Below are 25,306 nucleotides of genomic sequence, written 5' to 3'. Positions count from 1 at the left end.
CATCCGATGGTGAAGGATAACAGCTACCGGTATGGAGCCAGTTTCTACACTACATATGCTCCCTAACTATACCCAGTCTCTCAGCTACCCCAATCATGAATAGGAGAAGTCATGTGTCCCAAATGGATCCCTATATTAAATGCACTACTTTTGACCAGTGTCATTTGGGACACAGCCAAGCTCTGCAGATTGTAGTTTGAACTCTGGCATTTGAAATTACAGTACATCCTGGAACAAGATCATTATCCCAGCAGCCACTGCAGGTTCCACATCTATCAAAACTGTACTCCCATCTCCAGTACTGTTGCTAAGGGAAACCACATTTTTGTCAATAAGGAAAATGACACATTACCTACAGGGTTCGTTCTCCTGTTCATAAGAGTGGGTAGTGTATTAGAACCAGTTGTAATCGATAAGGGGAGTAACTACATGGTTAAGACTAGTGTTTCACCATGACACACTCATCAGTGATAAACTGGGGTTAGAGCACCACCTCCTGGCAAAGTTCAGAAGAGCAGACATTCATAACTATCTGCAAGTTGAAATGGTCATTAAGGACAGACTAACATCTGGGTACTCTCACTGATGTCACACACTCTAGTCGGCTCAACGCACCCCCCAATGCCAAGTACTTTATTCACAATGTCTTTTAAAAAAATCATTTTAATATACAACACATTTTTTTGACAAGACAACTCAGTTCACAGCTAAACTGAGCCCAGAGTTCCAGATTCTCTCATAATTAAAGCAAGCACAGATGATCAGAGAGATGGAGAGGAAATGTGACAATAGAACAGTGAATGAGAAAGTGAACTACAATGCTTAGTATGATTTTAATAAGAACAAAATGTTGTCAAATAAAAATACAAAATAATAAAAAACACAGTAAGAATGTAAGAGTCAAAAAGAAAAAAGGTGTTGCCAGGACGCTGTATCCCCAGCAACCACAACATGCACGTCTGTTTCCATGGCGACAAGCCCAGTCTCTTCACCGCATTTCCCAAGTCTCCACACACACACACACACACACACACACACACACACACACACACACACACACACACACACACACACACACACACACACACACACACACACACACACACACACACACACACACACACACACACACACACACACACACACACACACACACACACACACTTGAGTGTGTCCCGAACAAGTGTTCATTCCAGGCAGAAGAAGCGAAAGAACCAGGAGAGATGGAGTGAGGTCTTTATCCCTCCCTCCCTGCTTTACTCACTCCATCTCTCATCCACCTTCTCTCGGGGCCGAGTTCAAGAGTCTCTCTCTCCCACTCTGCAGCGCCAAGGTCATTCTCTGGCCATCCGTGTGTGTCTAGGCAGGGTTGGGAACTGAAGAACTGGAGCTTAAGGTAGGACTTCTGAAGGGATTTACTAAGGTAAGGAGTAAGATATGTCTAGTCCACTGTTGGCGGGTTACTGTAGATAGGGGAACATAAGCCAGTGATAGAATATGAACGTGCAGGTGTGTGTGTGCATTCTACAGTGGGAAACGTTGCAGTGTGTATGTGTTTCAGGGGTGTGGTGGGAGAGTCCTTGTCAGAACAGGGGTACTGACAAAAGGATGAGGAAGAAGACGAGTTGAGCGCCTCTGCAACACACACTCCATCAGCCAATCAGATATCAGCTCCTCCAGGACTCGCTGCAGTGGGTGGCACCACCTAAAGGACAGAGACAGATCAGCAACTACAAGCCAGAGTTTCAGCCAGTGTGTGTGTGTTTTTTTTTTTTACCTGCTATCTGGAGATATAGGTGTAGGTTCGTGAGGGGGACCGGCCCTCTGACTGGCCATTGGTCGACACATTCAAGAAGTCCCAGATGAGGATGGTGTCGTCATGGGAACTGCTGATGATCTGGAACTCGTCGAACTGCAGCCGGAACACACGTCCCGAGTGCTCCTGAAAACAGACGCATTTATTAGCATGACAATCACCTCAAACACCTTGACAGAGTCACACACACACACAGAAACTCACCACCAGGGTGCGCAGGCACAAGGTGCTGGCTGGGGCTCGTGGATCCAGAGCAGCTTGCAGATCCCACACCTTTATCTTACTGCAGAGAGAGGAGACAAGGTCAGCACAGCAGTGTGTGTGTGTGCTTTTGTTGGAAGAAGACAACGATCAATTAGTAAACTGTTTTACTGTGTGTGTCTCACCCGTCGTAGGCACCACTGACGATCCTCTTGTTGTCGAAGCGAATGCAGCGGACCAGTTCCTCATGACCCTCCAACACCCGCAAACACGCGCCACACTCAATATCCCATAACCTGGAGCCCACACATTGACATTACAGTTCATCAGGGTTCACAGTCAAATTCAAGTACTTCTTCCTCACACTAATATTTATTTTCAAGGACCATCAATTTGTAATAGTTGATATTACGCAATTGTTTCTAGTCGCCACCAGAATGGCAGTCTTTCAACCTCATTTTTAACAAAACAAACTTTGTATTCATTACTACATGAAAGTTCTAGTCAATAATACATTGTTGTTTCACTACATAGATGAGTGGTAAGTCAGTACTGATGATGTAATTAGAGTAGTGGTGAGCAGAGTTTTGGGACTCTGGTGAACACACATTTCCTTTTTCACATGACTCAACCATTCCAGCTTAATGACTGTTTATTGGGCCTTTGGGAAGCTACTACTTAATAGCTAGGAAAAAGCACCTTGCTTCTGACTGGCTGCTTTCGTGTCTCCGGTCAGGTGGGCTGGGTGAGGAAAACGGCACGTGAACGGCCACCAGAACGGCAGGAGCACGCCTGCTGCTTGATAAAGCAGAATATGGCGGGCGTCCCGTGAATGAGGCGATTAGCAAAACAAATCTGGAGGTTGAAGGGGAAAAGTCTCAATGTAGAACTGGCACCAGCACAAGATACAGCATTGTGGCCCTCCAGGGATCATGTGGCCCTCCAGGGATCATGTGGCCCTCCAGGGATCATGTGGCCCTCCAGGGATCATGTGGCCCTCCAGGGATCATGTGGCCCTCCAAAGTCTGACTCATTTTTTTACACCTTACACAGTGTGGGTTGGTTGGGTCCAGTGATGTAGTGGTAAAAAAGGTAAGTAAACTATACTGAACGAATATATAAAACATTTAAAGAGTGTTGGTCCATGTTCCATGAGCTGAAATAAAAGATCCTAGACCTTTTCCATGCGCACAAAAGGTAGGATGAATCTACATTTGACCAGCATTTTAGCTATCGATGTGACGTTTGGCAGCGCCTAATCAATCTGTTCTGTACCTGCCTGGCAGTGTGGGTGGAATGAGCGAGCTCGCCTGGAAACCAGAATCCGAAACATTTGAGGAAATAAAACTGCATAGTCTGCCTGGAAATTAATTTGCAAAACCAATACATTACTCTAACATATTTGATCATTATCCGTTCTTCTCAAGTACCAACTTGAGAAAACGTCAGATTTTCATGGTATTCCAGTACCTGGATTTAAGAACTTCCAAGCACCTTGTGTGAACCCCGTCTCATGACTGACAACATTTTACTCAGACACACATCCCACTACACCCCGTAAACCTAGTGAAAGTAGAAAACTCCTACCGTATGGTGTTGTCTGAGGAGCCGCTGACCACTAGTCTGTCTCTGTACTGCAGGCAGGCGATGCCTCGCTTGTGTCCGTTTAGTGTGCGCACAAACTCACACGTACTGGTGCTCCACACCTGCAGGGGGCAGCAGAGACTCCGATATGATGCCCCGCATCAATATGAACATGAAACACCAAAATCCACTACTGTAGAGACATTGAAATACTCAACGTGCACAACCATACACAGAAGCCCCATATTCTATATACCAAGATTGATCTAATCCCACCGTTCTCCCACACGCCCCTCACACCTTAATGGTGCGGTCTCCAGACGCCGAGACAATGTATTTGTCGTCGAAGTCGACCACGTTGACGGCGGCGCGGTGCCCCACGAGGACCCGCCGGAGGCTGATGTCGGTGGGCGAGGCCATGTCCCACACGGCGATGGAGCGGTCCTTGGAACACGTCACCATCAGACCGTTACAGAAGCGCAGGTGGAGCACCGCCTCGTTGTGATGGATCAGAGTGTTGAGTACTTCACCTGAAGTCACGTCCCACACCCTGCACGGACGGGGGAGGAGAGAGAGAGAGAGCGAGAGAGAGAGAGAAGGGTATGATAGGGAGAGGAAAGAGGGAAAGAAAAGAGATGGCGAGAGAGCGAAAGAGAGACTTATTAGTGAAAGCAACGCAAACAGAGTGATACATTGGGCCGAGCCCCAGTCAACACACACGGGACCAGCCGTTAAGAACGTTTTTATTGAGTTGCACTGCTCGCCAGGGAGAGGGGATCAAACACTCACTCAGAACACACACTGGAAACAAGTGCCCGTCAAGCCGTTGCTAAGGAAGTGAAGTCACATTTTCCTTGGATACCTCTAAGGGAGAGTGAAGTAATGAGTGTGTGAAGGTTGAGTGTCTGTATGCAGCAGGCACTGCCATGTGTTGGCACACAGTCTTGCCTCATGTTGGTCATTGTGAAAATGTTAGCTAACCATTTTGACATTCACTCAACAGTCCTTCACAATTATTACACTGTCAAAGATAGACCGACCCTGGAGGGTGGCAACCGTTGACCATTTAGACCGACCCTGGAGGGTGGCAACCGTTGACCATTTAGACCGACCCTGGAGGGTGGCAACCGTTGACCATTAAATTGAAAAAGCTCTCGTCAGGCAATGCCTACAATCAGTGTGTGTCTACAGACAACTGCAGACTGTATTAAGTGTGGTAGAGAGAGACTGGCATTCACAGATGGTGGACAGCGCAGTGTAACACGCCAACTATAAATACATGAGGAAGGTTTCCTAGACGTATAGTGAAACCTCAAGGCAGAGTGCAACCAGAAGTCTCTCCATGTTTGGCTCCTCACAGGGCTGGCTAGTGTGACAGTTCAAACTAACCGTGACGCAGAGTGTGACCGCGTCCCAAATGGTACGGTATTCCCTACATAGTGCATTACTTTAGACCAGATGCTTACAGGCCCTGGTCAAAAGCAATGCACTTCATCGGGAATAAGCTGCCATTTGGGACAGTGATTGAAGACAGATCACAGACGGCTAAAGGAATGGGGTAAAGCAGAGCGATGTGGAGATGGATGCACCCAACACGGTTGGTTATCCTGACTTTAGTCACGTTTCTAGGATGCTAATGTAGGGATTCTGTGTGTATTTCCATGGAGCTGACAGTGAAGAAGTCCTATCACAGTTAGATAGGTGTGGAGGTATCATATAGGTGTCCCAAAATGCCACTGTAGTCTCCATATACAGTAGTGAACTACTTTTGACCAGAAACCTAAACCTATGGGTCCAGGTCAAAACTAGTGCACTACGGAGTGAATAGGTGCCATTTGGACGAACCTAAGTGTGCGTGTATAACGACGGCTGGGTCATACCTGACAGTGGAGTCGGAGGAGCCAGTGACTATGACCCGCTCATCATACTGCAGACACAGCACAGAGCCTGTATGACCTGTCAGAATCTTCAGACACTCCAGAGACTGCTTGTCCCAGATCTACACACAGAGACAGACACAGAGCAAGAGATTTGGGTCAGGGTAAGAATGAGCTGGTCTCAGAGTATTGACCATGCTCCATTTCCCTGCAGTGTGGAGGCATCTCTTTGTACTGGAGCTCTGGAGTTGGGCAGGCTAGGCCTTTCATGGGTACCTCAGTCAGACACAGTCGTCCCCCCCCCCCCCCCCCCTCTAAAACAATAAGACAAATCCTCACGCCCCTCCCTTTCTCCCTCCAGGACAGATGAGTGGAACAATTACTCCTTTCATATATTAATTCATGTCTGTTCTCGGAGAAAGACAAGTTGCTGTTTCACTTCAAAGGTAGTCTAATACCATGATGATTCATCCATCTTGTCCTGTCAAAAAGATAGGCACAGTCACACACACACACACACCTTTATGGAGTTGTCTCTAAGGCCACTGATGATCTTATCGTCGTCGTACTGGAGGCAGTAGACTCCTTTACTGTTCTCTGACCGACACTGGATCCTCTGTAGGTTGTGTCTGCCACACCGCCAGTTAGCCTCGATAGTCCACCACTGGTGCCTCTCTGACAGGCCTTTCCAGAGGGGGTCTGTGCGGACCATGCGTTCTATGAGTTTCTTCCAGAGCATACCCTCCGAGATCACCCTCTGCCACTCCTTACACACCAGCTCTGCCGAGCACAGAGACTGCGCGTCCAGGAACGACAGGATGCTCTCTGCTATGTGGTCCAGACCCTGGGCTAGAGAGAGAAACACAGAGAGGGAGAAAGAGGATGCAAGTGTGAGTCAGTGTGTGAGAAGATCTGAATGCGTGTGGATGAGTGTGTGAGAGTTCAGAAGTCAGTGTGTCTGTGTGTGTGTGTGTGTGTGTGTGTAAGGATTCAAAGTTGGTTGGAGAATCTGAATGTGTGTGTGTGTTACCTGGCAGTGCTGTGATGAAGTCACGTTGAAGCATGGGTTTGAGGTAGGAGTTGATGTGGCCGTGTTGGTAGTGGCACATATGGGAGATGAGGTGTTCTACAAACTCCACCTGGTCAGTCTCAGACCACTGGTCAAACAGGGCGATGCACTGCTCCTTCTCCTTCTCCTTGTCACAGTTCCCCTCTGACGGACGCTTACGAGAGCCTGTCATTACAGGACCATTACTAAGCTGACAGGGAGAGGACAGAAGGGTTACTGACACACACACACACACGGGATGTAATGACTCCCTGATACACATCGCTCCTTGATTCAAATGTTTAAAACAAGTGCATTGGTAAGCGGACCCCAAACCAATCCAAATGTAGCATCCGTCGGTCAGAAAATCAATTGGAACTTAAGGAATTGCTGGTTCACATTTTTTGTTGTTCCTCGTTTTACATTCTATCTACTTTCTGAAAATACCTCATCTTTTGTGACAACTGATGTGTCCTCTCCTTCAGTGTAACACTGCATGTAACTGTGTTGACAGTCAGTTATCTGCAAGTCTTTTTGCATGCTAAACAACCCCAGTCAATATCAGTAGCCTAGTCAAACTGAGCACAGCTTCGCACGCTGACCAACGCGAGGTAGACGACATGCTCCAGATCTTACACATCTGCACCTGACAGCGGTAGCGGGCCGGTAGATGGCTAATCTGACAGCGGTAGCGGGCCGGTAGATGGCTAATCTGACAGCGGTAGCGGGCCGGTAGATGGCTAATCTGACAGCGGTAGCGGGCCGGTAGATGCCCAATCTGACAGCGGTAGCGGGCCGGTAGATGCCCAATCTGACAGCGGTAGCGGGTTGGTAGATGCCCAATCTGACAGCGGTAGCGGGTTGGTAGATGCCCAATCTGACAGCGGTAGCGGGTTGGTAGATGCCCAATCTGACAGCGGTAGCGGGTTGGTAGATGCCCAATCTGACAGCGGTAGCGGGTTGGTAGATGCCCAATCTGACAGCGGTAGCGGGTTGGTAGATGCCCAATCTGACAGCGGTAGCGGGCCGGTAGATGCCTAATCTGACAGCGGTAGCGGGCCGGTAGATGCCTAATCTGACAGCGGTAGCGGGCCGGTAGATGCCTAATCTGACAGCGGTAGCGGGCCGGTAGATGGCTAATCTGACAGTGGTAGCGGGTTGGTAGATGGCGCTGATCAGCTGCCTACATAGTTCACAGCAGGGGTATTCAACTCTTAACCTACGAGGTTCGGAGGCTGCTGGTTTTATGTTCTACCTGATAATTGCACCCAACTGGTGTCCCAAGTCTAAATCAGTCCCTGATTGAGGGGAACAATGGAGAAAAATAACACGGTGGAACCGGCTGAGGTCCAGAGTTGCGTTTGAGGGGTATACACCATAGACACAAAAGTATGTGGACACCTGCTCATCGAACATCTCATTCCAACATCATGGGCATTAATATGGAGTTGGTCCCCCCTTTGCTGCTATAACAGCCTCCACTCTTCTGGGAAGGCTTTCCACTAGATGTTGGAACAATGCTGCAGGGAATTGCTTCCATTCAGCCACAAGAGCATTAGTGAGGTCGGACACTGATGTTTGGCGATTAGGCCTGGCTCACAGTCGGCGTTCCTATTCATACTAAAGGTGTTTGATGGGGTTGATGTCAGGGTTCTTTGTAGGCCAGTCAAGTTCTTCCACAACAATCTTGACAAACTATTTCTGTATGGTTCTCGCTTTGTCCACAGGGGCATTGTCATGCTGAAACAGGAAAGGGCCTTCCCAAACTGTTGCCACAAAGTTGGAAGCACAGAATCGTCTAGAATGTCATTGTATTCTGTAGAATACAGATTTTCCTTCACTGGAACCATGGAAGCAGAACCATGAAAAACAGCCCCAGACCATTATTCCACCTTTACCAAACTTTACAGTTGGCACGTTCTCCTGGCATCTGCCAAACCTAGATTGGAGTGCCAGATGGTTTAGCGTGATTCATGACTTCAAAGAAAGTGTTTCCACTGCTCCAGAGTCCAATGACAGCGAGCTTTACACCACTCCAGCCGATGCTTGGCATTGCGCATGGAGATCTTGGGCTTGTGTCCAGCTGCTTGGCCAAGGAAGCACATTTCAATAAGCTCCCGCAGAACAGTTCTTGTGCTGATGTTGCTTTCAGAGGCAGTTTAGAACTCGGTAGTGAGTGCTGCAACCGAGGACAGGCGATTTTTACACGCTTCAGCACTTGGAAATCCCGTTCTGTGAGCTTGTGTGGCCTACCACTTCTCGGCTGAGCCATTGTTGCTCCTAGACGTTTCCACTTCACAATAACAGCACTTACAGTTGACTGGGGCAGTTCAGCAGGGCAGAAATATGACAAACTGACTTGTTGGAAAGGTGGCATCCTATGACGGTGCCACGTTTAATGTCACTGAGCTCTTCAGTAAGGCCATTCTACTGCCAGTGTTTGTCTATGGAGATTGCATGGCTGGGATCTCGATTTTATACACCCGTCAGTAATGGGTGTGACTGAAACAGCTGAATCCACAAATTTGAAAAGGGGTGTTCAAATACTTTTGTATAGATAGTGTACATACAGCATAGACAAATCATTTACACACAAAAGTCAGCTCTGACAGATTCAGCTCAGAGGCCCAGCGCATGAGCTCCATCTGCAGGAGATTTTCATTTAAACGGAAAATGTATGTTTACACAACAAATACTAACGCATCAAGTAAATCATTCTATAGTCAAACCGAATCGTTTCAAACTAAAACGTATCGTTCCTGTATAGTAGACCATGTCTCTACATGCGTATCGTTCCTGTATAGTAGACCATGTCTCTACATGCGTATCGTTCCTGTATAGTAGACCATGTCTCTACATACATATCCAATCGTCTTGAATAGGAAAGATGCACATCCCTAACACACACATGCACTATGAGTTCCCTTCCCACTAAAATCTCATTTCCCATTGTCATAAGTTAGGTGTTTTTCATCTACGATGGATACATTTTATGAATTAATCTCTAAAACAGATGACATAGATGACATGCACTCTATCCACCTACACACACCTTGGTGAGAACTGTGGTTTTCTTTGGGGAGAGGTCGTCTACGTGGTTCTGGGACTCCATCACTGACGTATTCTGTACGGGGAGACAACAACAACATGACTGACGTGTTCTGTACGGAGAGGAGACGACGACGACGACATGACTGACGTGTTCTGTACGGAGAGGAGACGACGACGACATGACTGACGTGTTCTGTACGGAGAGGAGACGACGACGACGACATGACTGACGTGTTCTGTACGGAGAGGAGACGACGACGACATGACTGACGTGTTCTGTACGGAGAGGAGACGACGACGACATGACTGACGTGTTCTGTACGGAGAGGAGACGACGACGACGACATGACTGACGTGTTCTGTACGGAGAGGAGACGACTACGACATGACTGACGTGTTCTGTACGGAGAGGAGACGACTACGACATGACTGACGTGTTCTGTACGGAGAGACGACGACGACGACATGACTGACGTGTTCTGTACGGAGAGACGACGACGACGACGACGACTGACGTGTTCTGTACGGAGAGACGACGACGACTGACGTGTTCTGTGCGGAGAGACGACGACATGACTGACGTGTTCTGTGCGGAGAGACGACGTCATGACTGACGTGTTCTGTACGGAGAGGAGACGACGACATGACTGACGTGTTCTGTACGGAGAGGAGACGACGACGACATGACTGACGTGTTCTGTACGGAGAGGAGACGACGACGACATGACTGACGTGTTCTGTACGGAGAGGAGACGACGACATGACTGACGTGTTCTGTACGGAGAGGAGAGCGACGACATGACTGACGTGTTCTGTACGGAGAGGAGACGACGACGACATGAGTGACGTGTTCTGTACGGAGAGGAGACGACGACGACATGACTGACGTGTTCTGTACGGAGAGGAGACGACGACATGACTGACGTGTTCTGTACGGAGAGGAGACGACGACATGACTGACGTGTTCTGTACGGAGAGGAGACGACGACATGACTGACGTGTTCTGTACGGAGAGGAGACGACGACATGACTGACGTGTTCTGTACGGAGAGAGACGACGACGACATGAGTGACGTGTTCTGTACGGAGAGACGACGACGACGACGACATGAGTGACGTGTTCTGTACGGAGAGACGACGGACGACGACGACATGACTGACGTGTTCTGTACGGAGAGGACGACGACGACGACATGACTGACGTGTTCTGTACGGAGAGGAGACGACGACGACATGACTGACGTGTTCTGTACGGAGAGGACGACGACGACGACATGACTGACGTGTTCTGTACGGAGAGGAGACGACGACGACATGACTGACGTGTTCTGTACGGAGAGGAGACGACGACGACATGACTGACGTGTTCTGTACGGAGAGGAGACGACGACGACATGACTGACGTGTTCTGTACGGAGAGGAGACGACGACGACATGACTGACGTGTTCTGTACGGAGAGGAGACGACGACGACATGACTGACGTGTTCTGTACGGAGAGGAGACGACGACGACATGACTGACGTGTTCTGTACGGAGAGGAGACGACGACGACATGACTGACGTGTTCTGTACGGAGAGGAGACGACGACGACATGACTGACGTGTTCTGTACGGAGAGGAGACGACGACGACATGACTGACGTGTTCTGTACGGAGAGGAGACGACGACGACATGACTGACGTGTTCTGTACGGAGAGACGACGACGACGACATGACTGACGTGTTCTGTACGGAGAGACGACGACGACGACATGACTGACGTGTTCTGTACGGAGAGGAGACGACGACATGACTGACGTGTTCTGTACGGAGAGGAGACGACGACATGACTGACGTGTTCTGTACGGAGAGGAGACGACGACATGACTGACGTGTTCTGTACGGAGAGGAGACGACGACGACATGACTGACGTGTTCTGTACGGAGAGGAGACGACGACGACATGAGTGACGTGTTCTGTACGGAGAGGAGACGACGACGACATGACTGACGTGTTCTGTACGGAGAGGAGACGACGACATGACTGACGTGTTCTGTACGGAGAGGAGACGACGACATGACTGACGTGTTCTGTACGGAGAGGACGACGACATGACTGACGTGTTCTGTACGGAGAGACGACGACATGACTGACGTGTTCTGTACGGAGAGGAGACGACGACATGACTGACGTGTTCTGTACGGAGAGGAGACGACGACGACATGACTGACGTGTTCTGTACGGAGAGGAGACGACGACGACATGACTGACGTGTTCTGTACGGAGAGGAGACGACGACGACATGACTGACGTGTTCTGTACGGAGAGGACGACGACGACATGACTGACGTGTTCTGTACGGAGAGGACGACGACGACATGACTGACGTGTTCTGTACGGAGAGGAGACGACGACGACATGACTGACGTGTTCTGTACGGAGAGGAGACGACGACATGACTGACGTGTTCTGTACGGAGAGGGAGACGACGACATGACTGACGTGTTCTGTACGGAGAGGAGACGACGACGACATGACTGACGTGTTCTGTACGGAGAGGAGACGACGACGACATGACTGACGTGTTCTGTACGGAGAGGAGACGACGACGACATGAGTGACGTGTTCTGTACGGAGAGGAGACGACGACGACATGACTGACGTGTTCTGTACGGAGAGGAGACGACGACGACATGACTGACGTGTTCTGTACGGAGAGGAGACGACGACATGACTGACGTGTTCTGTACGGAGAGGAGACGACGACATGACTGACGTGTTCTGTACGGAGAGGAGACGACGACATGACTGACGTGTTCTGTACGGAGAGGAGACGACGACATGACTGACGTGTTCTGTACGGAGAGGAGACGACGACATGACTGACGTGTTCTGTACGGAGAGACGACGACGACGACATGACTGACGTGTTCTGTACGGAGAGGAGACGACGACGACGACATGACTGACGTGTTCTGTACGGAGAGGAGACGACGACATGACTGACGTGTTCTGTACGGAGAGGAGACGACGACATGACTGACGTGTTCTGTACGGAGAGGAGACGACGACATGACTGACGTGTTCTGTACGGAGAGGAGACGACGACGACATGACTGACGTGTTCTGTACGGAGAGGAGACGACGACGACATGACTGACGTGTTCTGTACGGAGAGGAGACGACGACGACATGACTGACGTGTTCTGTACGGAGAGGAGACGACGACGACATGACTGACGTGTTCTGTACGGAGAGGAGACGACGACGACATGACTGACGTGTTCTGTACGGAGAGGAGAGACGACGACATGACTGACGTGTTCTGTACGGAGAGGAGACGACGACATGACTGACGTGTTCTGTACGGAGAGGAGACGACGACATGACTGACGTGTTCTGTACGGAGAGGAGACGACGACATGACTGACGTGTTCTGTACGGAGAGGAGACGACGACGACATGACTGACGTGTTCTGTACGGAGAGGAGACGACGACGACGACATGACTGACGTGTTCTGTACGGAGAGGAGACGACGACGACATGACTGACGTGTTCTGTACGGAGAGGAGAGACGACGACATGACTGACGTGTTCTGTACGGAGAGGAGAGACGACGACATGACTGACGTGTTCTGTACGGAGAGGAGACGACGACGACATGACTGACGTGTTCTGTACGGAGAGGAGACGACGACGACATGACTGACGTGTTCTGTACGGAGAGGAGGACGACGACGACATGACTGACGTGTTCTGTACGGAGAGGAGGAGACGACGACATGACTGACGTGTTCTGTACGGAGAGGAGACGACGACATGACTGACGTGTTCTGTACGGAGAGGAGACGACGACATGACTGACGTGTTCTGTACGGAGAGGAGACGACGACATGACTGACGTGTTCTGTACGGAGAGGAGACGACGACATGACTGACGTGTTCTGTACGGAGAGGAGACGACGACATGACTGACGTGTTCTGTACGGAGAGGAGACGACGACGACATGACTGACGTGTTCTGTACGGAGAGGAGACGACGACGACATGACTGACGTGTTCTGTACGGAGAGGAGACGACGACGACATGACTGACGTGTTCTGTACGGAGAGGAGACGACGACGACATGACTGACGTGTTCTGTACGGAGAGGAGACGACGACGACATGACTGACGTGTTCTGTACGGAGAGGAGACGACGACGACATGACTGACGTGTTCTGTACGGAGAGGAGACGACGACGACATGACTGACGTGTTCTGTACGGAGAGGAGACGACGACGACATGACTGACGTGTTCTGTACGGAGAGGAGACGACGACATGACTGACGTGTTCTGTACGGAGAGGAGACGACGACATGACTGACGTGTTCTGTACGGAGAGGAGACGACGACATGACTGACGTGTTCTGTACGGAGAGGAGACGACGACATGACTGACGTGTTCTGTACGGAGAGGACGACGACGACATGACTGACGTGTTCTGTACGGAGAGGAGACGACGACGACATGACTGACGTGTTCTGTACGGAGAGGAGACGACGACGACATGACTGACGTGTTCTGTACGGAGAGGAGACGACGACGACATGACTGACGTGTTCTGTACGGAGAGGAGACGACGACATGACTGACGTGTTCTGTACGGAGAGGAGACGACGACATGACTGACGTGTTCTGTACGGAGAGGAGACGACGACATGACTGACGTGTTCTGTACGGAGAGGAGACGACGACATGACTGACGTGTTCTGTACGGAGAGGAGACGACGACATGACTGACGTGTTCTGTACGGAGAGGAGACGACGACGACATGACTGACGTGTTCTGTACGGAGAGGAGACGACGACGACATGACTGACGTGTTCTGTACGGAGAGGAGACGACGACGACATGACTGACGTGTTCTGTACGGAGAGGAGACGACGACATGACTGACGTGTTCTGTACGGAGAGGAGACGACGACATGACTGACGTGTTCTGTACGGAGAGGAGACGACGACATGACTGACGTGTTCTGTACGGAGAGGAGACGACGACATGACTGACGTGTTCTGTACGGAGAGGAGACGACGACATGACTGACGTGTTCTGTACGGAGAGGAGACGACGACATGACTGACGTGTTCTGTACGGAGAGGAGACGACGACATGACTGACGTGTTCTGTACGGAGAGGAGACGACGACATGACTGACGTGTTCTGTACGGAGAGGAGACGACGACATGACTGACGTGTTCTGTACGGAGAGGAGACGACGACATGACTGACGTGTTCTGTACGGAGAGGAGACGACGACGACATGACTGACGTGTTCTGTACGGAGAGGAGACGACGACATGACTGACGTGTTCTGTACGGAGAGGAGACGACGACATGACTGACGTGTTCTGTACGGAGAGGAGACGACGACATGACTGACGTGTTCTGTACGGAGAGGAGACGACGACATGACTGACGTGTTCTGTACGGAGAGGAGACGACGACATGACTGACGTGTTCTGTACGGAGAGGAGACGACGACATGACTGACGTGTTCTGTACGGAGAGGAGACGACGACATGACTGACGTGTTCTGTACGGAGAGGAGACGACGACGACATGACTGACGTGTTCTGTACGGAGAGGAGACGACGACATGACTGACGTGTTCTGTACGGAGAGGAGACGACGACGACATGACTGACGTGTTCTGTACGGAGAGGAGACGACGACGACATGACTGACGTGTTCTGTACGGAGAGGAGACGACGACGACATGACTGACGTGTTCTGTACGGAGAGGAGACGACGACGACATGACTGACGTGTTCTGTACGGAGAGGAGACGACGACGACATGACTGACGTGTTCTGTACGGAGAGGAGACGACGACATGACTGACGTGTTCTGTACGGAGAGGAGACGACGACATGACTGACGTGTTCTGTACGGAGAGGAGACGACGACATGACTGACGTGTTCTGTACGGAGAGGAGACGACGACATGACTGACGTGTTCTGTACGGAGAGGAGAGACGACGACATGACTGACGTGTTCTGTACGGAGAGGAGACGACGACGACATGACTGACGTGTTCTGTACGGAGAGAGAGACGACGACATGACTGACGTGTTCTGTACGGAGAGGAGACGACGACATGACTGACGTGTTCTGTACGGAGAGGAGGAGACGACGACATGACTGACGTGTTCTGTACGGAGAGGAGGAGACGACGACATGACTGACGTGTTCTGTACGGAGAGGAGGACGACGACGACATGACTGACGTGTTCTGTACGGAGAGGAGGACGACGACGACATGACTGACGTGTTCTGTACGGAGAGGAGACGACGACGACATGACTGACGTGTTCTGTACGGAGAGGAGACGACGACGACATGACTGACGTGTTCTGTACGGAGAGGAGACGACGACGACATGACTGACGTGTTCTGTACGGAGAGGAGACGACGACGACATGACTGACGTGTTCTGTACGGAGAGGAGACGACGACGACATGACTGACGTGTTCTGTACGGAGAGGAGACGACGACGACATGACTGACGTGTTCTGTACGGAGAGGAGACGACGACGACATGACTGACGTGTTCTGTACGGAGAGGAGCGACGACGACATGACTGACGTGTTCTGTACGGAGAGGAGACGACGACGACATGACTGACGTGTTCTGTACGGAGAGGAGACGACGACGACATGACTGACGTGTTCTGTACGGAGAGGAGACGACGACGACATGACTGACGTGTTCTGTACGGAGAGGAGACGACGACGACATGACTGACGTGTTCTGTACGGAGAGGAGACGACGACGACATGACTGACGTGTTCTGTACGGAGAGGAGACGACGACATGACTGACGTGTTCTGTACGGAGAGGAGACGACGACATGACTGACGTGTTCTGTACGGAGAGGACGACGACATGACTGACGTGTTCTGTACGGAGAGGAGACGACGACATGACTGACGTGTTCTGTACGGAGAGGAGACGACGACGACATGACTGACGTGTTCTGTACGGAGAGGAGACGACGACATGACTGACGTGTTCTGTACGGAGAGGAGACGACGACATGACTGACGTGTTCTGTACGGAGAGGAGACGACGACATGACTGACGTGTTCTGTACGGAGAGGAGACGACGACATGACTGACGTGTTCTGTACGGAGAGGAGACGACGACATGACTGACGTGTTCTGTACGGAGAGGAGACGACGACGACATGACTGACGTGTTCTGTACGGAGAGGAGACGACGACATGACTGACGTGTTCTGTACGGAGAGGAGACGACGACGACATGACTGACGTGTTCTGTACGGAGAGGAGACGACGACGACATGACTGACGTGTTCTGTACGGAGAGGAGACGACGACGACATGACTGACGTGTTCTGTACGGAGAGGAGACGACGACGACATGACTGACGTGTTCTGTACGGAGAGGAGACGACGACGACGACATGACTGACGTGTTCTGTACGGAGAGGAGACGACGACGACGACATGACTGACGTGTTCTGTACGGAGAGGAGCGACGACATGACTGACGTGTTCTGTACGGAGAGACGACGACATGACTGACGTGTTCTGTACGGAGAGGAGACGACGACATGACTGACGTGTTCTGTACGGAGAGGAGACGACGACATGACTGACGTGTTCTGTACGGAGAGGAGACGACGACATGACTGACGTGTTCTGTACGGAGAGGAGACGACGACATGACTGACGTGTTCTGTACGGAGAGGAGACGACGACATGACTGACGTGTTCTGTACGGAGAGGAGACGACGACATGACTGACGTGTTCTGTACGGAGAGGAGACGACGACGACATGACTGACGTGTTCTGTACGGAGAGGAGACGACGACGACATGACTGACGTGTTCTGTACGGAGAGGAGACGACGACGACATGACTGACGTGTTCTGTACGGAGAGGAGACGACGACATGACTGACGTGTTCTGTACGGAGAGGAGACGACGACGACATGACTGACGTGTTCTGTACGGAGAGGAGACGACGACGACATGACTGACGTGTTCTGTACGGAGAGGAGACGACGACGACATGACTGACGTGTTCTGTACGGAGAGGAGGAGACGACGACATGACTGACGTGTTCTGTACGGAGAGGAGGAGACGACGACATGACTGACGTGTTCTGTACGGAGAGGAGGAGACGACGACATGACTGACGTGTTCTGTACGGAGAGGAGGACGACGACGACATGACTGACGTGTTCTGTACGGAGAGGAGGAGACGACGACATGACTGACGTGTTCTGTACGGAGAGGAGAGACGACGACATGACTGACGTGTTCTGTACGGAGAGGAGAGACGACGACATGACTGACGTGTTCTGTACGGAGAGGAGACGACGACGACATGACTGACGTGTTCTGTACGGAGAGGAGGACGACGACGACATGACTGACGTGTTCTGTACGGAGAGGAGCGACGACGACGACATGACTGACGTGTTCTGTACGGAGAGGAGGACGACGACGACATGACTGACGTGTTCTGTACGGAGAGGAGGACGACGACGACATGACTGACGTGTTCTGTACGGAGAGGAGACGACGACGACATGACTGACGTGTTCTGTACGGAGAGGAGACGACGACGACATGACTGACGTGTTCTGTACGGAGAGGAGACGACGACGACATGACTGACGTGTTCTGTACGGAGAGGAGACGACGACGACATGACTGACGTGTTCTGTACGGAGAGGAGGAGACGACGACATGACTGACGTGTTCTGTACGGAGAGGAGGAGACGACGACATGACTGACGTGTTCTGTACGGAGAGGAGGAGACGACGACATGACTGACGTGTTCTGTACGGAGAGGAGGAGACGACGACATGACTGACGTGTTCTGTACGGAGAGGAGGAGACGACGACATGACTGACGTGTTCTGTACGGAGAGGAGGAGACGACGACATGACTGACGTGTTCTGTACGGAGAGGAGGAGACGACGACATGACTGACGTGTTCTGTACGGAGAGGAGGAGACGACGACATGACTGACGTGTTCTGTACGGAGAGGAGGAGACGACGACATGACTGACGTGTTCTGTACGGAGAGGAGGAGACGACGACATGACTGACGTGTTCTGTACGGAGAGGAGACGACGACGACATGACTGACGTGTTCTGTACGGAGAGGAGACGACGACGACATGACTGACGTGTTCTGTACGGAGAGGAGACGACGACGACATGACTGACGTGTTCTGTACGGAGAGGAGACGACGACGACATGACTGACGTGTTCTGTACGGAGAGGAGACGACGACGACATGACTGACGTGTTCTGTACGGAGAGGAGACGACGACGACATGACTGACGTGTTCTGTACGGAGAGGAGACGACGACGACATGACTGACGTGTTCTGTACGGAGAGGAGAGACGACGACATGACTGACGTGTTCTGTACGGAGAGGAGACGACGACGACATGACTGACGTGTTCTGTACGGAGAGGAGACGACGACGACATGACTGACGTGTTCTGTACGGAGAGGAGACGACGACGACATGACTGACGTGTTCTGTACGGAGAGGAGACGACGACGACATGACTGACGTGTTCTGTACGGAGAGGAGACGACGACGACATGACTGACGTGTTCTGTACGGAGAGGAGACGACGACGACATGACTGACGTGTTCTGTACGGAGAGGAGACGACGACGACATGACTGACGTGTTCTGTACGGAGAGGAGACGACGACGACATGACTGACGTGTTCTGTACGGAGAGGAGACGACGACGACATGACTGACGTGTTCTGTACGGAGAGGAGACGACGACGACATGACTGACGTGTTCTGTACGGAGAGAAGACGACGACGACATGACTGACGTGTTCTGTACGGAGAGGAGACGACGACGACATGACTGACGTGTTCTGTACGGAGAGGAGACGACGACGACATGACTGACGTGTTCTGTACGGAGAGAGACGACGACGACATGACTGACGTGTTCTGTACGGAGAGGAGACGACGACATGACTGACGTGTTCTGTACGGAGAGGAGACGACGACATGACTGACGTGTTCTGTACGGAGAGGAGACGACGACATGACTGACGTGTTCTGTACGGAGAGGAGACGACGACATGACTGACGTGTTCTGTACGGAGAGGAGACGACGACATGACTGACGTGTTCTGTACGGAGAGGAGACGACGACGACATGACTGACGTGTTCTGTACGGAGAGGAGACGACGACATGACTGACGTGTTCTGTACGGAGAGGAGACGACGACATGACTGACGTGTTCTGTACGGAGAGGAGACGACGAACATGACTGACGTGTTCTGTACGGAGAGGAGACGACGACATGACTGACGTGTTCTGTACGAAGAGACGACAGTGCAGGTTTATAATATGGCCGTATCCCTTACACACACACTTCTTCTGAACCAGTCAGACTACCGAGAGCCCTGTCCAGGTGTGTATGGATGTCAGTAGAAGACAACCATAGAAGGTATTTCTTTAGAGGATAGATGTGCTACCTCATCTGCAAAAATGAAACTGATATTGCACTGTATCGTTTTAGACTAGTGGTCACCAACCTTTGAGTCAAGATGTAGGATTTTTATTTTACATGAAGAAAAAAGTTGTACAAAAAGTAATGCCTATGCAACATTAACCAATTAAAAACAGTTCTGTAGCAATGAGGTTTGTACAGTAAGCTATAGGCCCAATACATTATCACTGTTTGAACGGCCCTGCCAATGTTGTTCTGCTCAGAACATTTTGAAATGTAAAAAGTTAAATCATTTGTTGTGTTACTTGAGGCACAGCTAAGTGAGCATAATAATATTTTTAATTTTTTTTACTGGACTGATGACCTGCATCTGATGGTCAGTCTGAGGGGAGGGAGCAGCGGTTAGGCTGCCTCTCACCCGAGTCACTGTCCCTCTGCTGAGAAAAGGGGATACAGTCTTCCAGCTGATGGCGAAACTCAAATTGCACGGCATTATTTCTGTCTCATGCACCAGTTCATGTTACTCCTATGATCAGAAAAAGTGAAATATTCCTTGATATTAAAAAAAGACAAGGCGCTAATATTAACAATGCAAGCTTATCGGAACACTTTGCTTTACTCATTACAGCTGCAGTGCTGGTTGTAGCGTGAGTGGAAGTAGGGAGAACGTGCATTTTATAGCTTATAAAGGTGTTGAACAAAGTGTTGACAGTGCTGAATAACTTAAACATGACCTTACAAATAAAAACAGCAGCTCTTTGCTGTATTCATTGAGTCTCTCTCTAGCCATTGTTTTAAAAAGTTTGAAAATCTCACAGTATCAACTTTAATGTGTGTTCCGGGCTTCTTTGTACAGGAAACTGTTCAGACATGGTAATCTGAGCCATCTGATTGGCAAGTGGTAGGCCTATAAGGGCACTTGATATGCGCCCTGGGCCTGCCGGGTAGGCGAGTTCTACCTTCAGATACATGAAATGGCTCAAAATGGGAACACTTGGCGTTCCCGGCACAAGGACTGCTAACTCATATATGGTGATTAACTAGGAATGCCTTGGACATCGACCAGCTGATCGTGATCAACTGATTGGTGACCACTGTTTTAAACCAATAGTAACAGGACAGACAGACGGGTACACAGACAGACGGGTACACAGACAGACGGGTACACAGACAGACGGGTACACAGACAGACGGGTACACAGACAGACGGGTACACAGACAGACGGGTACACAGACAGACGGGTACACAGACAGACGGGTACACAGACAAGGTCAGGGCTGATGCAGACACTAGCAGTTCAGTACAAAGCAGACAGACCGGTGGTGTAGAGAGAGCAGCCTAGGCCATAGGGACAGGCAGCCAGTGACACCCAGGCAAGCATACCACAGAGCCTCACGACGCCTAACAGGCAGGGCGGGGGGGGGGGGGGGGGGGGGGGGGGCACCCCCAATCCTACACACCTCCAGGCAACATGCTCTGTTAGCCTCTTATTGTCCCCCCCAGCCAACTCTGCTATTCTGATTCAGATTAACTAAACAACTTTTACCAGGTGAACTTGTGCAATAACCACAGAATTTGGCCTATTTTTTTTGTTTAATAAAAACAAAAACATGCGACACTTCCTCTTTACAGTTGCGAGGGAGGGAGAGACGTAGCCTAGCTACCGGAAGCTTAACTTTCACTTCGATCAGTACTTGCTAGGTTTGGCCAGGCTTGATAGAAGCCTGTTCCTGTGATTCATGTGTTAGCCTATTATGCTCACAGTGGTTTATCATCAATGTTCAGCTTATGGTGTAACGTTAACAATCTTTTGGAAGCTGGCCTGGATCTACCTTGGAGCAGAAGATGCCAGAGAGGTGCCTAAGAGAAGAGCAGAGTTTGGGGGAGGGAGAGGCGGGAAGGCAAAAGGGCCATGGGGGGATGCAGGACACAGTACGTTGTGGTGTGGTGTTAGGGGGTGAAGAAGAGGGAGGAGAGAGTGGGGCAGGTAGGTAGGTCGGTCAGAATTAAGAGGAGAGAGTAGCAGAACCTGGTTGTGAGCCCGGGTAGAGGGGATGCTCTGCAGGCACCTGAGCGCACACAAACTCTCTGCCACCGAGGAGCAGCCCAGCCAGAGAGAGCGAGGCACAGAGCTCTGTGTGAGAGAGAGAGAGAGAGAGAGAGAGAGAGAGAGAGAGAGAGAGAGAGAGAGAGAGAGAGAGAGAAAGATAGAAGAGAGGAGAGGGAGAGGAATGAAAGGAGAGAAAACAGGAATGATACATGGAGGGAGAGAAAGGGTGATGAGGAGAGAGAGGAAAAGGGAGATGAGGGAACAAGAAAGATGAAGGGGAGGAAAGGAGATGAGGCTTAGAGGATAGATAAGAGTGCAGCAGAAGGAAGAGGGTCAGAGACAGAGGGAAAGAAAATGTAGATTAAAAAAAAGGAGTGGGAGAAATGAAGAGTAAAGACAATGATGACCAAACAGAATAGGAGAGGAAAGAATAGATTGGTGTTGAGGAGAGAGATGTGTAACCAAACCAGTGTTTTTGAGGATGAGGAGAAGAGAAGGGAGGAGGAGTTGGGGGTAGTGAGGGGAAAAACCAGTATTAGAACTACAAGCACATTTGCACAGTGAGCGCAAAAACACATACACACACTTGAAACACAAGGCATAGTTAGACATACAAAAGCATTATTAGATATGAAGTGGGTGGGGATGGGAAGAGGAGTGGGAGGGGCAACAGGCATGTTTGTACATTTTCTGCCCTCAGATTTTTGTTAATGCCCTGCCCTCTGCTCTGCCATCATCACACTATGGAAGTGGTTAGTGATTTACATAGGGACAAAATGCAGACACACACACAGAAAACAATCTAGAACAAACATGAGTGTACATGCCAAACAATTCAGTGAAAGTAGGCCATATAATATGACCATCTAATATGGCCTAGGTTGGGGAAAGGCTACACCTGGGTCCTGGGTAGGCCTGAGGGTAAATAGAACAGAGACATGGAACGTATCCTAGCTCAAGTTCAGTGTAGTTTACTTGCAGGGCTAATTTTAAAGTAGTTGTTTTAGAGAGGGGTGTGACATTTACCTAAATAGGAAAATGGAAAACTCAAGTCCTGACAGATTCGTTAGTTAGTTACAGACGAATCACTTAAGAGAGTATTACTCATTTCTGATTCAGCATGAAAGTAATGCCATCCTTGCTGTGGTGTGAGGAGACAGTCTTGTCTGTGGAATTTCACTTTCTCTGCTGGCTGGAACCAAATCCGTTACATTTTGATCAGACCCTTTTACTGTAAATATCAGGCTTAGGCAAGACATTTCAGTTGAAGGCATTCAGTTGTACAACTGACTAGGTATCCCACTTACTGTGGCTATAAACTCTGTTTACAGCTTCTAGCTAGCTCTCACATTTGCCTGTCAAAAGACTGGCAATTAGCTGACGTCCTTTATCAAAAAGTATGTCAGACCAACCACTAACAAACTATAACTCTGGGCAAACAGCTATAACCCCCCGAAATATGATATTGTCTTTTGGGCGGATCATGTGTCTAGTTCAGCTAACTAGCTAATCAGCTACCAACGCATACTGCGAGCTAACGTTAGCTACCTTGGTAAATTTAACGATGACAAGATGAAAAACCAAATACAACCTCAATAGCTAGCTAACTTAGACAGCTGGCATTTATGTTGCTGTCAAAATGAAACTACTGAGGGTCAAGTAAATTGAAATGGTTCATGAATCACAACACAATGTCAGGGTGCCCAACTACTAGCTACGTTAGTAATGGAGTTAGCAATTTAAATTCCTCTTTCTAACTAGTTAATGTTGATGCCCACTTCCTTCTACGCAGCTTTATAAACAAACACGCACACTAGCTACAATGACATATCGACATTGAAGAGGGGTGGGGGCAACACGCTTCATTCTGTTTATATGATGTTAATATACATTTTTATAACTAGTCATGTATGTTGTGTCCATAGCTAACAGGCTAACTAGATAGCTAACTAACTATGACACACTGGGCCGTGTGGCGCAGCGTCACTGCAGTGAAACGTTACCCCGAAAATCTTGGCTTTCTTCAGCGGACGACTTTCAGTAACCTTTCGACTATTTTACATGTTACTGATTCAAATTGTCCACTGCAAAGGGAAGGGACTACACTGTCACTTTGAAAGATAGTTAGGTGTCGACGACCTAGTCAATCGCTGGACCAGGATACTCAAGGGAAAGCATCGCTCTTTCAGGCCCTCCCTCTAGTTCTAGTTCCCCCTCATTTTTCCTCCACCTCTCCTGACCGTCGGTTAGAACTGGTAGCCCCTAGCCTTCGATTCAAGGCTCCACGGTTCCTTTTCGAGCCCAATAGCAACCCCGGGGACCTAATCTCACCAAAGTTTACCATTAATTCCAACGTGTTGTCCTCCATCTCCGGCTCCATGTTGTTGTTCCCCCCCGAATCTCGGCTGTGGAAATAGAAACCCAACCCTGCGTCGGCGGCCTGCAGATGCAGAGACGTCATGAACTTCCTAAACTACAGCTTGGCAGGGCTGTGTCAGTGGGGGATGGGCACTCCCTTCATAATCCGACACGCTGATTGGCCGAGCTAAGCTAAAGAAGCGTGCATTAGCCCCGTAATGATTGGCTTGTCGTGCTATCGCGGCTTTTCCCGGGCTGCGTTCAGTGCGTTTTGACGTTCAATTGAACAGAAACGGTGCTGTACTGAACAACCAGTTGAAAAACGGGGATTGGTTGGTTGTGGATTGGGGAACGCTATCAGCATGGACACTTCCCTTTAAATACGGCACTCATTGCTTCAAACCACACCAAGCCATCGCTGAGGTATAATGGCAAGATTCGATTATGCTGAGCCGCCGAGCACCTGCCCAGTCACGTCACCGGGCGAAAGCGGGGAGGGAGGCGCACCATTCTCAAATCGAACAGTAATCTGCACCGCTCGATCATTTTGTCAAGGAAGCATTAACCCTTTTGCATGGGAAACACAGAATCTTAGTCATTACTACATGTGCTTAATTACGTCACTTTTGTTTTGAGCAGACTTCGCCGTAGGCTTTGAACAGGGCACATAGATCATGCCCGGGAGCCAGCCCGGTTCCAAATCGAATCGATTCCATTTTCAGCGGCTACAAAATACGCATACACTGGCGACCAGGCGGGATTAATTGAAACTCACAAAAAACGCCCACCACACCTACCA

The 25,306-nt window shown here is 50.1% G+C and overlaps 1 protein-coding gene across 6 annotated transcripts; it reads right to left on the bottom strand.

The window, feature by feature from the left end:
- Positions 1 to 643: 643 nt before the first annotated feature.
- On the bottom strand, positions 644 to 24,649 carry LOC106611815 (F-box and WD repeat domain-containing 11-B). 6 transcript variants are annotated; one of them, XM_082955923.1, is made up of 13 exons: positions 24,491 to 24,649; positions 22,129 to 22,233; positions 9,579 to 9,650; positions 6,509 to 6,737; positions 5,999 to 6,327; positions 5,482 to 5,600; positions 3,902 to 4,151; positions 3,605 to 3,723; positions 2,203 to 2,313; positions 2,021 to 2,099; positions 1,778 to 1,942; positions 1,093 to 1,705; positions 644 to 1,006 (listed from the first exon to the last, which is right to left on the bottom strand). In XM_082955923.1, exons 1-11 carry the CDS (start codon positions 24,608 to 24,610, stop codon positions 1,781 to 1,783), a joined length of 1,695 nt encoding a protein of 564 aa, XP_082812049.1. In that variant the 5' UTR covers positions 24,611 to 24,649; the 3' UTR covers positions 644 to 1,006; positions 1,093 to 1,705; positions 1,778 to 1,780. The 6 variants fall into 6 exon arrangements, with proteins under 6 accessions (XP_082812049.1, XP_082812050.1, XP_082812051.1 ...); XM_082955924.1 differs by lacking the exon at positions 22,129 to 22,233 and having other exon boundaries at positions 24,491 to 24,648; XM_082955925.1 differs by lacking the exons at positions 9,579 to 9,650; positions 22,129 to 22,233 and having other exon boundaries at positions 24,491 to 24,647.
- Between the last annotated feature and the right edge of the window lie 657 nt (positions 24,650 to 25,306).

Source organism: Salmo salar, chromosome 09 (genome assembly GCF_965601325.2).
Source record: "Salmo salar chromosome 09, fSalSal1, whole genome shotgun sequence".
NCBI lineage: Eukaryota > Metazoa > Chordata > Actinopteri > Salmoniformes > Salmonidae > Salmo > Salmo salar.
Note: the sequence above shows the minus strand (reverse complement) of the source record. Positions and strands in the feature narration are given on the sequence as shown.